The 18,978-nt window shown below is 38.6% G+C and overlaps 1 protein-coding gene across 2 annotated transcripts in view; it reads right to left on the minus strand.

The window, feature by feature from the left end:
• LOC306849631 (fibroblast growth factor receptor 1-A) overlaps nt 1–10,169 on the minus strand; it is a 47,572-nt gene extending 37,403 nt beyond the window's left edge. Inside the window, exons 1-2 of one of the 2 annotated variants that reach the window (XM_079384804.1) lie at nt 9,582–10,169; nt 953–1,123 (exon numbers count right to left, since the gene is read on the minus strand). In XM_079384804.1, coding sequence (XP_079240930.1) covers nt 953–1,052 — 100 coding nt within the window. In that variant the 5' untranslated portion in view covers nt 1,053–1,123; nt 9,582–10,169. The remainder of the gene's footprint in view (nt 1–952; nt 1,124–9,581) is intronic. The other variant, XM_079384803.1, reaches the window with a different exon arrangement.
• Nucleotides 10,170–18,978: the final 8,809 nt, after the last annotated feature.

Below are 18,978 nucleotides of genomic sequence, written 5' to 3' on the forward strand. Positions count from 1 at the left end.
AAAGATGATGATGAAGCTACGGAAGCACGTTTGGGCCTGTGAGAGCCACAGGCACTCGCTCAGCTGGAATGTTGCCAAAGGACACATTTTTCAGGGTTTTATTTCAGCTGGTGTTTTTTTTTTTTTTCAACCTGTTTCCCTTTTTCACTCTCTGTCTATGACTTAAGTGCATGAAAGTCCTAAGGGTTTTCAATGACTATTTTGGATATGAGGTGGAAATGGAGAACGAATGGTATCCAAGTGTAAACTTCCACGGCTCAGTGTAGAATGTTTCCCCTTTAGCACACCACTGACACACAGCATATTAGAGATATGAATATGGTTTGAGAATGTGCATATAGTGATACAACATAGCTATACAATTGTATTGTACAATTTCAGCAATCAAGCTCATTTTAATGGGGACAGCATTTTACTTGCTCTTAAGAATAATAAGAACACTGTATACATTTTTTGTTAGTTTTTTACCATTTTTATGTATAATCAAACTGGATGCATGAATTCAACTTGAATTGTTTTAAACACCTGAGCTGAATCTCGTTTAACTTAGAAATGAACTTGGAATTGGTTAAATCACATTTTTACAGTGAATACTAAGAAGAAGAAAAGTGTTTGATGTATTATGCAGACAGATACCTGCATATAAGCTTAAGGTCACTGTGAAACCTTACCGATGTTCATTTATAAGAAAAAATCCTAATGATGCTGTTGCAACATACAGTCGGTTTAATTTAGGCTCAGACAGAGGGTGGGAAACAATCACATCTGTTTTTGTTGAATGAAACCTTAAGCAACATTAAGTGGATTAAAAACTGCCATGAAAGTGTAGGATATGACCAATTTAAAAACTATTTCAGGTTGCTTAATTATAAAGTGTCTGAGACATGGTTTATTATTAACACATCTTCAACTGAGACACAATACAACAAGAGTACTACAAAAAAAGACTTACTCTCATCTTGGGTGGCCGGTCTGCCCTGGGACTGAAGAGCCTGAGTTAGAAGTACTGCGAACAGCAGCAACATGGTCTTTATCATCATCATCATCATCATTATCAAGGATTCTCTACATCTGAACTCTGCATTCAGCCCAGCTCTCCATTAAAACAGCTAGGACATCAGCGCTGGGTGTAAGATGGAGAGAGAAAAGCAGAAAGCAAAACAATTAAGAATATTCAGAACGAATGATTAAAGACAACATGAATCTTTCGTAATGTGACATTTCAGTGAAACAGTATATTCAGTTGGAAATAACATTGGACGGGACTTGAATGCAACCATCTGGATTTGACTGGATTGATAAACAAAGGCAATGATGTTATTCGTTAATATTTTTCTCTACCCACATGCCCATTACTATGCAAGCATTCTGCTCAGGATCATAAATCATACTAACAAATTTGCTAATTATCTCTTTAGAGTAACTTGCACTAAGGAATTGTACAATATAAATCTTACAGTTTTTTTTTATATTATTGTAGACAAAAGTTGAGAATAGAAGAGCATCCCTGAAAGAAAACTCCTGTAAAACTCCTCTAATGGATGAGCTGCATAGATCAAAGATTTTTTTTATTTTTAATAAACAGCCTGATAAAACTGTCCATCCATTTTATGTGCAGCCATGAGGTTGACGAAAACATAACTTTGCTGTATAAGGTCAATAGAGGAACAGCACGTCCTTTAAGAACTCAGACTTTTCCACTACAACAGGAGAGAACATTCTGAGCCTTAGAGTTTGCATCAACTAAATCACTTTGAACAACAAGTTAACATGGCAATTTTTTAATAATTAGTATATCAATGTAGTAAGAGAAAGCTAATGAAGAAAGCAGATTGCATTTTGGCCCGCGGGCCGCCTGTTGCCGACCACCGTCTTACACCGATATAATTTCTAGTTCTATAGCCCCTGTAAAAAAGGTAGTGGATAATGCCCTTGAGATTAATATTTTACAGAACAATGCAATGAGATGTCTATCGCATTCACAGCTGCTCTAATAAGGACGAGAAATTTTTTTCAAGATTTGAGACTTGATGCACATTAAATCGTTCCCATAGAGTTCATGTTGGTTTCATTTTCCAAGCCATGTCTGCAGCTGGTACAAACCAGAATAACAGACGAATAGAGAGACGAGCGAATGGTCAGACAGGGGTGATGGACTCTGAGCTTGTGCCAACTCCAGTACCCTGCCAGACACTGCAAAAGACACCTACAACATGCCAATAATCATCCCAAAGACAAAAACGCACCAAAAAAAAAATCAGACTAGATGGAAAAGCATCAAGTCACTCTTGGTTCGTCCCTGCAGCGGAACGATCATTCAAATCTGCATTCACGCTGCCGCTGACCTGAAGAGAGCATCTGTCATGTATATGAATGAAAGCTTCTTTTCAAGCACATAGTATCATTATTTCTGTTACAAACATTCAAATAATCACAGAAGTACTCAGATAAAAGTTTATATTTAGAATATAAACTAGATATGTACGGTAGCGATTAAAATAGAGTAAATCACCTTTTGACACTTCAAATAAATATTAATCAAGTACATTGTTATGCTAGGTGGGTGTCGAAAGGGGGTTGTTAAAAAGTATTTGTCTTTGAATCATTTAAGAGATTACTTCAAAAACGCTGATTCATCTAGTAATGAAACAAGTCAATCTTGAGTGACAAGAGTCATTGACTCATTCATTCATAAATTACATGTGATTTTGTTCAGTTGTCTAATGTGTTTTTTCTTCAGAATCGTGAGAAAACCACCATCTCCATTAAATAAATAAAAAAAATAATAATCAATTTATCCAAAATCACGTGACTATTTTGCACACAAACAACTCATGAAAGCCCAGTTTACACTACTGTGTTTTTGTTTTAAAATGAAAACGATCCTCGTCTACACTGGCGTACAGAAAGTACGTATCATGCCATCGTTTTCAAAAGTCTCAGTTTTGCTCCGTTTACACTGAAATAAAATAAAACAGGGTCTGCAGCATTTTCAAAAATCTCAGTTTTTGAGGGTCGAAAACACTGGAGTAGTGTAAACGATAGACGTAACCATAGCAAAAGTTATGAGTTTTAAAACGAAAACACACTAGTGTAAACGGTGTCTTAAACGAGTCCAGTTTTGATGTAGCCTGTTGATTTTTGTTCAAGGGATCCCTGGGTATTAAGACTTACAGTGGTGTCAGAAAGTGTTGGCCCCCTTCCTGATTTTTTATTTTTTTGCATGTTTGTCACACTTTAATGTTTCAGATCATCAAACTAATTTAAATATTAATCAAAGATAACACAAGTAAACACAACATGCAGTTTTTGAATGAAGTTTTTTATTATGAAGGGAAAACAAAATCCAAACCCACATGGCCCTGTGTGAAAAAGTGCTTGCCCCCTAAACCTAATAACTGGTTGGGCCACCCTTAGCTGCAACAACTGCAATCAAGCGTTTGCGATAACTTGCAATGAGTCTGTTACAGCACTGTGGAGGAATTGTGGCCCACTCATCTTGGCAGAATTGTTGTAATTCAGCCACATTGGAGGGTTTTCGAGCATGAACCGCCTTTTTAAGGTCGTGCCACAGCATCTCAATAGGATTCAGGTCAGGACTTTGACTAGGCCACTCCAAAGTCTTCATTTTGTTTTTCTTCAGCCATTCAGAGGTGGATTTGCTGGTGTGTTTTGGATCATTGTCCTGCTGCAGAACCCAAGTTCGCTTCAGCTTGAGGTCACAAACAGATGGCCGGACATTGTCCTTCAGGAGGTTTTGGTAGACAGCTGAATTCATGGTTCCATTTATCACAGCAAGTCTTCCAGGTCCTGATGCAGCAAAACAGCCCCAGACCATCACACTACCACCACCATATTTTACTGTTGGTATGATGTTCTTTTTCCTGAAATGCTGTGTTACTTTTACGCCAGATGTAATGGGACACACACCTTCCAAAAAGTTCAACTTTTGTCTCGTCAGTCCACAGAGTATTTTCCCAAAAGTCTTGGGGATCATCAAGATGTTTTCTGGCAAAACTGAGACGAGCCTTTGTTCTTTTTGCTCAGCAGCGGTTTTGCCCAGTCTCTTTCTTATGGTGGAGTCATGAACACTGACCTTACCTGAGGCAAGTGAGGCCTGCAGTTCTTTAGATGTTGTTGTGTGGTCTTCTGTGGCCTCTTGGATGAGTCGTCGCTGCGCTCTTGTGATAATTTTGGTCGGCCGGCCACTCCTGGGAAGGTTCACCCCTGTTCCATGTTTTCACCATTTGTGGATAATGGCTCTCACTGTGGTTCGCTGGAGTCCCAAAGCTTTAGAAATGGCTTTAAAACCTTTTCCAGACTGATAGATCTCAACTTTTTCACACAGGGCCATGTGGGTTTGGATTTTTCATTTAAAAACTGCATGTTGTGTTTTACTTGTGTTATCTTTGATTAATATTTAAATTTGTTTAATGATCTGAAACATTAAAGTGTTACAAACATGCAAAAATAAAAAAATCACGATGGGGGCCAACACTTTTTCACACCACTGTATATGGCTTAAATAACATAAATGATGTCTCTTACTGAAATATGTAGTAGAAAACCCATCAAAGATTTGTTATTTTAAAAAAATCACATCGTTTTTATACATATTTTGGACTATGGGGGGGCGCCATTATTCTGATGACATAAAATGGATGCACTCGGTGAGCTACTAGCCCTACCTGTTGTTATTTTTTACCACAACACATCTCAGAATAGACAACTATGAAAATAAAATACTGATATGACGACCACAGCTACTGAAAGAGCTTACAGGTGGAGGTGGATATAAGTATAGGTTTAAACCAAATGCTGTACCATCGATTTTTCCCCACAAGGAGTCTAAATGCAGCGGATATCGAGGGAAATCCGCGCTAAGAAACTCCTCTAGCGGTTGCTTGTCATGATTAGTGACGTTATGTTTACATCCTAACAGGTTGGCATCTAGCGTTTCTTGTCTCAGCCATTTGTAAGCTCTTTTAGTAGCTGTGGTCTACTACAAGACTCAAAGGCATCAGGGCTAGTGGAGAAAAAAATTAAGCGGGTCTTTAGGAAGTTTTATTCGTCCACAGGCATCTTGCCATTCTTTTCTCCTCTTCTTATTGCTAGGAAAGCAGTGAAGTCTTACATTGCTTCTCTTGTTGCCCTTTGACTGAAAATGACAACCAAAAGGCACACAATGTGTAATCGTATCAGGATTTTATTTTCTGAGTTGTGTATTCTGAGTTGTGTTGCGGTAAAAAGCCAAAGACTATAGAAATAAGCGCCAGTAGCTCACTGAGTGCAACCATTTGACATCATCGACGCAGAATGTACTGTGCACATAAAATAATGGCGTCCCCCATAGTCCAAAAACGATGTAGATTTTGTAGTTATATTAAGCTATACATGTCTTAATACCCAGGGATCCCTTTAAAAAAAAGCATGGCAATTCTTTTTTGGAGCCATTGAACAGCTAGTGCACATGCTCTAATATATGAAGTTGCCTTGCTCATGCAGGAAACATGTTTGAATCTGTGACATTTCTTTCTCCGTCTTCATCACGTCATTTCTTATCCCCTCTAATATACAAAGCGTAAATTTTGGCAAATCTGTGCTAATTTAATCTCTGTAACATCTTGTTTTTTAGTCTAGCCTTATAATGATTCAACAGGTCAAGTTACAGTAACTTGGCTGGAAAGACTAATGTACCCTAAACTAGTTTTAGCTCTTAACCCATTTAATTAATCTGGAAAGGGAAAAAACACAAGGCAGAAGGATTAGTTTATGATCAAATTACTTGGCTAAGATTACACTGATGCAAATGTTTAAACATTTAAAAAAAAAAGCTCCTTTGTTTATGTGAACTATTTCTAAGTAAAACAAACAGCAGAACATTCGGTTGATTATATTTAAATTCTTTCCGCAGTGTTCATTTTGAGAGGGAAAAAGGAAAGGAGGTGCAGACAAACGACAGAGAGAGTGCACGGAATAACAAGAAATAGACCAAGTCACGTGGAAAGTGAAGTTAGTACCCTAATTAATGAACCCCAGCGTGTTTTTCTCTCCCTCTGATCATTGGAGGGGAACATGGGGAGAGCGTACAGCAGGCCCAGCTCATTACCGCTGCCTACTACTGGAGCGGAACATTCCAGAGAACAGCATTGGTTTGTGTCGGAGACGGGACGCCTGACCTCACTCATTCCAGTGCCGGTGGGAGCCAGAGCAATAGCCGGCCCACTAAACCAAGAGACTGTCACTCCATGGGGAGGCTATTAGGGCCAGGCTGATGAACTTTACCAACACAACTCTTTCCTGCTTCTTTATTTGTTTTCTGCCCAATCTCTAATTCTACTCTAAACTCACAATCTCTTGCTGGGTGCTCTTGAAAAAACAAGATCCCGGACGAACCCCCAACCAAAACTGAATCTAGTGTCATCTTGTACCCTAACCTTTCATACCCCAAAAAATCTGATTTCAGACAGCTAAGGCCTTTTTTTTGCTACAGATGTGTTGATGTAAACAGATTTTCTGCATTTTGAGAGACTCCATCTAAAGTTTAATGCTAAAGCTCTCAGAAAGTTGTGTAATAGTAACTTTCCTTTTAAAAGTGATGGGCGATAGTTTACTGTGCCAACCCAGCCCTGCCAGCCCAGTAAATTAGAGGGCAGAGAATTCCTCTTCTCTCAAACTCTCAACACAAACTTCCACCGGAAGAACACCCACGGCACAGCACGTCTTTTCTCCTTCATTCATTTGTTCCTTTCATTTTCAAACAACAGAGCATTTCAAGATTACTACAAGATCACCACAATAAAACGGGTGTTTGTGACCATATGCAACACACAAACTCTGACACAAATCACTGCGCTGTGACTCAAACACATCCATTACCTCACTGAAGTATTCCAAGATAAACAAGCTTACTGACTTTGATTAATGCAACTCAAACTGTCAATGCCATGTCCCTCTATGGAAATACCTCTGATGCTTTGCAACATACTCTAACTTCACTGCAAACCAGACGAACTGATGACCTGTCTGGAGCGGCTAACAGTAAAATCACTGGTCAGATCCTAAGGGACGAGCAGCAATAATGATTTCCCCTCTAATTTAAGTAATTGATGTAATTATGGACTTAAACAACTACATTTTCACAAGGTCAGTTACAGTTCTTTAGTATTTCAGTGGCTGACTAGAACTAGCAAAAAAATACTTTCAAAGGAAAGCACTAAAATGGCTTTATGAATAAAGAAACCAGATATAATTTGACCAGAAACCAGATATGAAACATCATTATCTACCATGAGCTTTATGTTCTGTGAAAATTGGTTTTAAGATTCGAATTAAATCACAGAAATACATCTTAACAAAAGGGTAACTCTCCTCAAGCTACGATATGGGTCTTCATTAGGAAACATATTTTCAGCAAACGTGCTTGAACAAACTGCCTAAAGATGTTCACATCTAATTGACTAACTCACAATTATGCACCATCTTGCAACAAGTCTGGGTCAAGTCTGCGCATGCAGTCGCCAGCCAGCATGTCGCCATTCCCAAACCGCTCTGCTCCTCCATCACGTTCTTCACACCGGTGAAAAGGTGGAAACTACCTGTGAATGTCTGTTTCTCTGAAACGACAATGGTCACTTAAGAACTGAGAGAGATTTTAAAAGGCTGAACTGAAAGAATCTCTGTAACTGTAGTATATGTAACTGGGTAAATATAAAGAGTACTGCAATGATCAGAAAGTTCTAGACTGCACTACACAGTCCAAGAATGAAGAGGGGGGTTACTTTGCAGTACTCTGAAATTATCTAATGAGTGATGAGGAAGAAAAGGAGGAGTGACACTGTGAGGTGGGTGCAAAATTACTTTGCTATGCACAAAGTTACAGAACATAAGATCTGAAGCACAACAAGAATGTTGAATGATAAATATATGAATGCATATGCATGTGTGTGTGTATACATATGCATCATTAAACATGAATACTGTTGTGCTTGAGCAGATCCTATATATATATATATATATATATACACACACACACACACACACACACACACAATACAATACAATATAATACATATATATTAATCTCTGTGAAAAGTACATTCCTTTAGCTGCCCAAATAAGGACATAAATGTGTCTTTCAGCTAGAGAGTCTTTTTCTGTCATTGAAAATACTGAAATGCTTCCAGGATTTAATGCGTCTCACGTGTTTTTATGATGTTTTTTTATAAATTACCCTTCTGCCACAGTGCCATCCAAACTCATGCTTCAGTATAGTTATGTTGTTTGTCCTATACCGTGGGAAGATAAACAACTGCAAGAACAAACCTGCCTTTCACATCAAGATAACTTCTGCATTTATTTTGGCAAAGGGAATCTGCAAAACCTCAAGATGGAGGGTCAATATTACATGTACACAATAACAATACAAACAATACAAAAAAAAAAAACAATTGCAGTGGCAATGTCTACTTAAAATTATAGGAAACTGTCAGGTCCCATTTCTGACTAGTAATAAAATAAGAATTTATTAGCTCGAAGCTAATAAATTATATAGTATTGCACTATATATATTTACACTCTATACATATACACATATAACTGCACAGTTTTGATCTATTTAACTGGTTTGCACTCTATCTGCCATGTGCCTTATTCCACTTTATCTCTTTCTTTATTTTTTTTACAATGTCCTCATTTGTATCTGTATAGTTGTATGCACATATGTTTAAACTGTATTTATCTGTATTTGAACGTCTACTGTCAGTGTTTAATGTTAACCGTATGCACCAAGGGTCTGAGAGTAACGCAATTTCAATTCTCTGTATGTATGTGGAAGAATTGACAATAAAGCAGGCTTGACTTGACTGTTACAAAAGCTGAACAAACCAAAACACATTATTCACAGAAGCCACTAAGTGAAACAGGAAAGGTTTTATTTACCTGTATCTACAGGAGAGCTATAATGTCTTAAGCTGCTCTTGCTAAAGTTCCTGAGAAATAGTTTTTTGTTGTAGGCCTACTGTACTGGATGCCTTCAAATATGAGATGTTATTCGAGAGCGCGCATGACAGTACAGGCACGCGCATCAACTTGTTCTTATAAGATAAGGAGGCATCTAATGATGAAAGCTAATGAGATCCCACAGCATCTTCCTACGAAAACCGTAGAGAAAAAATTTAGTCAGCCTCAAGAAGAGACAAATTTAACATTTAAACAAACTGCCCAGTCAAAATGACTTTCCATACATTTCAAATTAATTTCAAGAAATGTAGGCTATTTATTAATGTATTTACAGAGACAATTTGTCTCTTTTAAGGTTAAAAGAGACAAATTTAACAAATCAAAATGATTCAAGGCACAGTGCAAAAAAAGTGTGAGCACAAGAATAGAAAATAAAATGAAATAAATAGTAGGCTATACGCGTTTCTGGAAACTGTCATCTAACTCTTCCCAAAAAGCGTGTTTTTATAGTGTACGAGCGTTTTTATAAAAAATACTAGCCCACTAGTATTACTCAAATTTCATAAAACAGCAAAGCATTTGTATTTTATTACAGACGAACATTTACAAGCGTCACTCACCTTTTCCTTTCTAGAACAGATCCTCTCTGAAAAGAGTCAATCCCAGATCAGATTCAGAAGTGCATGAATACTGGACTCAACTCCACATATCTTCCCTTTTGGGTTTTCAATAAATCACTCGGTTTTTACTCAGGTTTTCTATGGACTCGTCCGCGAATCGTTTGATACTCAGCAGAGACGCGCGCTCGTCCTCAAGATCGCGTCAAGATGATTTCTTAAAGTAGCGTAACGTTTCAGACTCGCTTGCAGACCCAAGGAAGCGATTTCTGACCGAGTTCGTCTGTTTTTCATCCCACCCGTGCGGTTTTTGTTTGCACTCGTGCGAAAAGAAGGTAGAGGGGGGAAAAAACTTTTACCCCAATCTCTACTTCGGTCGGCAGTTCTCTCAAAGTCAAAACTAAGCAAAACGTTACGACTCGCAGTCCTCTGTAATTTTTTCTTAAACTAAGTTTACTTTCGTATGTTTTCACTGGTCTGAAGATAGTCCGTGTCGTCGGCACTTCAGAGGATACAGCGAGATTCCGCACTCATGGATGGAGGAGTGTGAGCAGAACCTGACTCCCCCTCCATCACCAACACCTCAGGACTACCAAACAGCTCACCCAATGCATCCTGGGATTGTAGTTTCTGTCACACCAAGCCCCTCTTAAAAAATCCTATAAAATCCCAAGCTCATAAAGAAAAACAATGACATTCTACATTTTAAATATAGCTACAACATTATATTATATAATGTAACCCTGGACCACAAAACCAGTAAATTATCTGAAATTGAGATTTATACACCATCTGAAAACTGAATAAATAAGCTTTCCATTGATGTATGGTGTTAGGAGGACAATATTTGGCCGAGATACAACTATTTGAAAATCTGGAATCTGAGGGTGTCAAAAACAAATCTAAATACTGATACTAAAGATGCCCAAATTAAGTCCTTAGCAATGCATATTACTAATCAAAAATAAAGTTTTAATATATTTACGGTAGGAAATTTACTAAATATCTTCATGGAATATGATCTTTACTTAATATCCGAATTATTTTTTGGCAAAAAGAAAAATGGATCATTTTGACCCATACATGTATTGTTGGCTATTGCTCTTGCAAATATACCTGTGCTACTTATGACTGGTTTTGTGGTCCAGGGTCGTGTGTGTGTGTGTGTGAGTGTGCATGTTTATGTGGTTTATGAGGACACAAATTTGTATAATGACATGGGTATGACAGAGGTATTACAATATGAAGGTGGTTTATGAGGACACTGCCTATGTCCCCGTAATTCAAAAGGCTTAAAAAACATACTAAATGGTGTTTTTTTGAAAATCTAAAAATGCACAAAGTCTCCTGTGAGGGCTAAGTTTAGGTGTAGGGTTGGTGTAGGGCAATAGCACACACAGTTTGTTCAGTATAAAAACCATTACACCTATGGAGAGTCCACCATAAACCACAAAAACCAACGTGTGTGTGTGTGTTGCTGTCCAGGGTCACATATTATATTGAAAAACTAAGACCAAAAAGTTACAGACTGGTTAAGCCAGGTAAATAAAATTATGTCGACATTATGCATGAACTACCCATTCTAAATGCTTAAAAGACATTGTTAGACATGGAATGACTGATTAGTCCTGTTTCTTTATCCTCTGTAGATAAAGCCGTTCCGTCCATTCTTTGTGTTTGTGACAACAATGTCCACACACCCCTGACACGGTTTGTGTTTGCATAGTAAAGATGACCACAACAAAGTTAAGAGTTTGCAAATATTTTATCTCAATAGCAGGAAAAAGGTTTGGTCAAACTCCAGATAACATCTCCTGTTTTATTCAAACTCCAATTAGTTTGGAGGTACTATAGCATAGAAAACATCCGTGGATCCTTGAAGCGTCTGCTTAAGTAGCAGCATGGCCATTGTTGGGGGGCCATTGTCCTGGCTCTGGTATGAAGGGGGCCCCACTAAGGTCCTCTATGTTAGAGCCTACTCAATGAGCTCAGGAGAGAGAATAAAATGTTTGTCCTGTGAATTTTTGCAGTGAAGCTGAGTAGCAGAGACACATTTGTCAAGCTATATTAAATATGATTAAAATGAACTAAACACCTTAAAAAGTAAAAACAGCAACATTACAATAAAACAAGTCAAGAGTGATGCATTTCATTCTGAGAAACAATCAAACAGTTTCCTCTGAAATTCCAATTCGAACACTGTTTATTTGTTTGGCAGTGTTCTGTTCACAGTTGTAAGGTTTCCTCACAGAGCTTGAGGTGACAATTTTCTCTCTACTAAAACATTTATTGACCCAATTTGCTCTCCAAACAACAGCAAAGTCCAAGAGGGAGACAGCAGATGCCTCCGCAATGGGTGACACACCACTCATGTTCCAAAAGGGTCTCGGGACTAATGTTTCCTTGTCTGTTTTCTTTTATTTTTGACACGTTCGATTGAAACATCAGTTACGTTAACATTATTATTTTCCCAGTGACAGAGAAATGACTGTACCCCTACTGCCCATTAGACCATCAAATGGTTTAGTCATCCCTAACTCCACTTATGAGACCAGATGCTGGTAAGACTCAAAAGATACAAAAGTGTTCCTCTCAGCTTATTTTCCACAATGGCAAAGCCTAGGAATAAATCTAACTAATTGTCTGTTAGTCCCCTTCTCGTTCTTTTGGCAAGCAAGCAGGCAGCTGAATCTGAAAGAGTCCCATTGACCTACTAAAGGGGGCTTATCACCAAATACAGCAATGAATGGAGGTGGCAATGAGGTGTGAACCGACCTCAGTGAGACTAATGAGGGATAGACTGCAGGAAAGAAGTGGGGGAGGGTGCAGACAGACTCAGTCTGAGAGATGAAGAATGAACATGTGGTCAAAAGCACAATTTTTTGGTTAACTCGTCCTGCACCATTGGTGCTACTCAAACGATATCTTTAATCATGCATCTTGGTGAGGAGAACTATGCCAGCACTTTGAGTGGACAGATGATTTTCTCCAGATGTACTTAGAGTACTTTCATATTTGGTACAATTGCCTGATCGGATTCAGAGTTTGATCGCTCCCCCTCCTACTCTCCCTGCTGGATTCTGTTTACAGTTGTACTTTTTGGGTCAGAACCACTGTACATTTGTATCCTTCAAACAGCAATTGTTTACGCCTGTTGCTAGGTAACACCAACCCACAAAAAGGCAGGTCCTGAACATGTTCTGGACCACAGTCTGCCCACTTGCCACCCACTCATATAATATGTGATTGTTCAGGAACATTTTGTGAGAAAGCACTCCAAAACAAGGAATTGAAACCCTGAGTTCTATCATGAAAATCTAGATGGTGCAATCTGATAGGTTCTAACTCAATATGATATAATCACATCAGTATTCAAATGGAGCAACCAACTGGTTTTATTTGCATCAGTAGCCATTGAGCTTGCTGATCAACATTCAAATACTTGGCCAGTGCTCGCTGTAGCAGTTTGCAGTGCACTTCAGAAAACCTCCTCCTTCCCCAGCTCCACCTGTATAGATCTGCTACTGGGCGATTCCATGTATGTCATATACGCAGGGGTAATTTAATGTGTGTGCAGCAGTACACACTCACAGCAGCATCTATGTGGATGCATTGGCAGTAGCAAGTGAGTCATGACAGAAATATAGTTCAGAATCATATTATACAGACTTATAACTTGTGTGTAGATAAGACTTGGCTTGGTAAGCAGCCACACAGTATTACAGAGGCAAATATTGCAAAGGCAAGTTTTTTTCTCCAGAAATATGCAAAAGATCTAGTTGTAAAAAATTTAAGTTTACTAACTGGGCAAAAACAAGTAGTTCAGAATGGTTGTAACTGCACAACCTTTGTCATACAGCACACAAAGACAGAATATATATCTGGAAGTCATATTACAATCATCTAGTTTGCATATCTGTAACATATTTCTAGTATCCCCATATGTTCCTTTGATGCTCAAAGTGAACTCATTGCAGCTTCATCTTGGATAAGGCATGTGTGCTCAACATTTGCCTGCTAAATGATGCTGGCATTTCTTCAATAGAATCTGCAAATCATCTTGACTGTCAATAAGAGATGCTGTGTTTTAATGCAAATCTTCTCTCTGAAGTAAACATGCTTTAAAGAACAGTGTAATCCCTTTGTATTATTCACTGCTCTTTGTAGTGTAAATTCTTCTTCTGTACAAAGGGAATCATCGTTCAACGGCTTTATTGTTCATATTTTTGAGAACCTTTGAATGGATTGTAGCTTCACAGCTGTTTGACCAAAATCAATTGGGATTATTGATCACAAGCACCAGACAATCAATTTAAAAGGAAAAGCTTGTCTGTTCTCACCTCACCTCTTTTGCCTATGATAATTACTGGCACTTTTTAATCAAAGAGATTTACAAAGTCAGGGAGAGTGTTAGCATGTTATCTTAATTAAACTAGAGCTGTTAGACTGGCCAATTGGAGACAATAATTTGTCCATAGGTGTGAGTTTTAGCTCTACGATGGACTGGCCATCTGTCCAGTGTGTTTCCCAACCTACGCCAGAAACATTATGATAAACTCCAGCATCACTGCGAACCAACATGGGACAAGAGGTTTGAAAACAGGATGTATGGATGTTAGACATGAGAGCCGGAACTGGAACGAAATGCACAAAACTTGCTACCATATTTCTAAGGTGTTCTGGCTATCTTGAGACTTCTTAAGTAAAAGTTGAGCTCTTGGTGCATTGAGTGACAACCAGGGCCCCCACACCCCTTAACGCATAATGGGGCCAGATTTACTACCAGTTTGCACCAGAGAAAACCGTCTTTTGGCTTAAAAATTGTACTGTCGGGATTTACTAAAGACGTGCAGTGAAGAATTAGTGGTGAAATTTATGGGAGGAGAATATTAAAATTAATCACCCAACACGATTTATTAACGTTTGCGCTCGTCAAATTATTACCCCCTCAGTTTACAGTGCAAGATAAACGCAGACAACAGTTTTCAGTTTAGCTTCCAAAACATGTATTTCTTTGTTTCATATCCAAATTTTAGGCATGGCTGTAAGCACTTTATAGGACAAGGGCCCCCAGGGCCCAGGCTCAGGACAAGATGTCAAGTTGACTTCGTTTTTCACGGCCCTGACAGCAGTGGTTGGGTAGCCTCATACAATATAATACCTATACCATGTGACTTATGAAAAATGTTCCCCTGCCAGGATGGTCCTAAAGGTTGTTACAGTGTGTTGAGTGGTTGTTAGTGCATTGCTATGCAGTTGATGTTCTAAGATGTTCTGGGTTGTTACTTACTGGTCAAAAAAAGTCACCCCCCGTCTCTATAATCTTTATGGCCTGGGTCTCTCCTTTAATTTAAATCTCTAGACATTTTATCTTCTATCAGGTAAAATTTAAATGCAAAGTTTAATACTTTGCTAAGCACACATAATGTATGAATAGTGAAAGTGATGCTTACCTTAGCCAACACCATTAGCACATCGTAATCTAAATACAGTGACCATGCAGCAGCACGTACGGCTTCCAGCTGTAGTGGATCATGACAATAACCAAGGCCAAGAACCACAAGGCATTTCAAATGGCCCACAAACATTTCTCAGATCCTCAGAACATCCTCACCATCCGACATGTGTTTAATTCTGTGGAAGCACATGGAACACATTTGCAGTTCAGTTCTTAAGCTAAGCATTCACACAAGGTCTGCCTGATTAACTGTATGAAATATACAATGCATATCTGAGTGCAGTATGTGGGTGAATCATACAAGCCTGTTCATCATCTGTGCAGTAAAAATGGGACTGTTAAATGTGCAAAATGTTCAAGATTGATGATAATATCATCCCAATGCACTGGTCTTTGAACTCAAAGATTCAGAGTTTGTGTATAACACTGTATAACACCCTGGTTTGATTTAGAGGCACAGAGGCAACAGCTGAGGCTAAAACTTTTAACCTCAGTGCAAATGCAGCAATTGGTCTTTGGTCAGAATCACCTCAAATTAATTGCTCCCTCCTGAGACATTGGGGTTTAGGGGAGGGTTGACATTTTAATGGCTACACAATGATGTAACATTGCATATTATGTGGGGGCTGAAAGTATGGGGCTTCTGTCAGATACAATAAACTGGCACTGTATATCTGGAAATTTCTGGAAGACTTGTGTACACAGAGCCTTAGCCTAGCAGGAGGAGGAACCATAGAGACAACAGAAATTTTCCAAAACCTAATCGGCCACCCTGTCTATTGTCTACATAAGCAGCTGCGTTTAAAGCAGTGTCCAATCATGCTCTTAGAAGGCAACTTTCCTGCAAAGTTTATCTCCAAGAGACCTGCTTATAATGCTGCATTCCGTTTACCTTAAAAGTCGGATTACCTTGAAAGCTGGTAATGAGGTCACACTCAAGTTAGTCTCGCGTAGCCAGACCTTCAGACTGACGGCTGAAGATCTGGGAACTTTGGCCGCTTTGAATGGCCAAGGCCCGCCCAAGAGGCCATATGACTGACAGGTAAAGCAACCAATCATGTTTCGTTTTATTCCGCATCATGTTTACAGGTGTGTAAATGTCGCCACAATAGATTCTATGCCACAAATTTTTAAATTTTCACATGCTTTTGAAAATTCAGCGTTTAGTTGATCATAACAAGCGCTCGTCATCAGTTATAAACACGACGGCTTTCTTCTTTCTTCTCTTCAGTCAATTAGAAAAACATAAAAAGTGGTATTTTGCACAGTTAATGCCATAGTATCATGTCCACAAATATAGGTTGAATACTACTGTGTGCATGCACCGCTGAGTTAATTGCGACACAGACAAATGTAAGTGCTAATAAATAATATATTACTACTGTTTTGAGCAGCCATATTGGATTGTGAAGTTGGAGTTGTTGCGATTCCTCTGAAATTCCAAGTCAGAACTCAGAATTTCCAAATTCCAAGTAAAAATAGAATGCAGAATAAGTTTCTATAGTGATCTTAAAGACCTTATGGTTCAGGTGTGTTTAATAAGGGGTACAGATAAACTCAAGGTTGCCCAGACCTACTCCTGGAGGAATGATGTCCTGCAAATTTTTAGTACACAAAAAAGTAGGTGAACATGTTTGACTTACTACTTCCAGCAAGATAAGCATTCAGTGCCATTGTACTATACCATTAAGCCAGAGGAGAGGAGCTGTGAATGCCATTGAAGTGACACAAATGATGTTGGTAGGTCATGTGACAGTGACAGCATGGTGGATGCTGTATATCCAAATTCAGATTAGATGAACAGAATTCAACGGTAAGAGTCAGGTCCAAACCAAATGTAGTAGGCCTACCTACTAGACAGTTTGTGAGTTTGGACAGAGCTCTTGATTAGATATTTCAGGTGTGTTTACTGTTAGAGCTAAATTCTTCAGGTCAGTGGCTTTCCAGCAGCAGGCCTAGACACCCCATTCATAACTGAAATTGAACTTAAGTGAATGATTGGAACATTGTACATTTTCTACCTCAATAGTTTGACATCAGCATGTTGCTAAGCTTAAAGGACAATACTCAATACAATAATAAATATATCGCCCTATAACTCACAAATAACATGTAAAATTGATTGTCAAGTTTTAATTGGTGGGAACTATTTTACATCTGTGGTGTTGAATAATAAGTAAGTATATTCACCTTTGAATTATCCGCCACCTAAGATTTTTTTTTTTTTTTTACAGAACTTGTTGCAGTGCATCAGGAATTGCATTATACACAAGGGAAACATACAATATTGCCTAAAAATTTCAAACATACTCGCATAGAATGTGCTACTGCTTTTATTAGCAAGGTGCAGCAAAATAGAAAAGAATGCAGGGCAACTGAACTTAAAAATGTGATTTCTCTTAAAAAGAAAGTAGCGAGAGAAAAAAAGTATTGCAATGGAATGAAATACATAACTTTAAACTTGCCTAACTAGGGAGCGCACAGGTTTTAGAACAGAGCTAGTGGTGGAGATCTGAAAAAAGGGCCATCCAGTGTGTGTGTGAAAGTGAACAGACAGCTGGGAAATGAGCTGTAACTCCCAAGAAGGAACTTTGAAGAGCACGCACATGCAAGTCACAAGCCCCCATAAAGTGGCAATAAAAAAGAAGCCTTTGTGTTATTGGAGGTTTATATAAACTCTGCTCAGACGTTTAATGATTGACCGTTCCCTGGGACCTCTGCATATCCTGGTAGTATTAGAAACGCAACGCAATTGCAACAACTCTCATCCACTCACATAATCTCTGTCATACGACAGTCACACATTTTTGCATTGGACAAATAAGTCTGATGTCTTTGTCTTTTCAGTGACAAACACCTGCCACTAAACACCCATAGAACTATTTCCCTTTAAAACACAGGCTGTTGACTTCTGTTTTGCTTCACAAAGACTCCGTCCTCCATGCCTATATGCCCACTCCCTCCTTTATCAGCATAAGGAAATTCTGCAGGCACCGGTAAAGACAGAACCCTCTCATCCGTGGAGATGAAAAAAGAGAAAACCACACAGTGTCGTGAGCCGGAGCTAAGAGGGAGAAGATCCCTCTCGGAACAATGGGACCACGGGATTATCTTTGCATACCAATTTTCATACTCAGCTTTTAGTCTTTAACTGCTCCCACGGTCTCGCTCACCTTTTCCTGAACGATTTGCATTTCCACGACAATTCTTGCTGAGAAAATATTGGATACCACTATTATCCCTAATATTCTGTTCGGACACCATGTCATTTACTCACCTTCATTTTAGTCTAATCCCAACTTTCTTCTGTGGAATGCAAACAGTGAATTATTGGGGATGGGGGCTTTAAAGCTGCAAAATGAACAAAATAAGTGCACTTAACTGTATTGAATGTACACTTGTAGTGTACTTGAAATATTAAAAATAAAAAATATATATCATGGTAATATTACTGAAATAAAAGGTCACTTAAGTGTAAGAGGGACACTTTCATGACTGTACTTTACAGTACATTTTAAAATGTAAAACGCAAAAGATATTATATGAGTTCAGAAGACTTATCGGGCACAGATCATATGGACTTCGGAATTTACTGTTGGAAAATCACATATTTTAAAAGATAACATCTTCATGATACCAAAGAGGGATAGAGAACAGAAAATGGGGGTTACATAATATGTGCTAAATGTGTTTTGTAGGCATAGGTGGTGTTGTTGAGATTTGGATGAGGTAACTTGTGCCAAAGCAACGTTGGAACCACCTCCACTTGTGATAAAGCTCCTACACCTGTCAACACCGCATTGTGCATTTCGTCAGCCTTTCTGAGTCTTTCCGGCATGTCTTTGTTTGGGACAGATTGAGCAGTTCAATGAGTGTGCATGTGTGTGTGTTGGGGGTTACTTTGAGCTAATGCTTGAGGACAGATTTGTCACCAGGAGTGAG

Source organism: Barbus barbus (assembly GCF_936440315.1).
Source record: "Barbus barbus genome assembly, chromosome: 29".
NCBI lineage: Eukaryota > Metazoa > Chordata > Actinopteri > Cypriniformes > Cyprinidae > Barbus > Barbus barbus.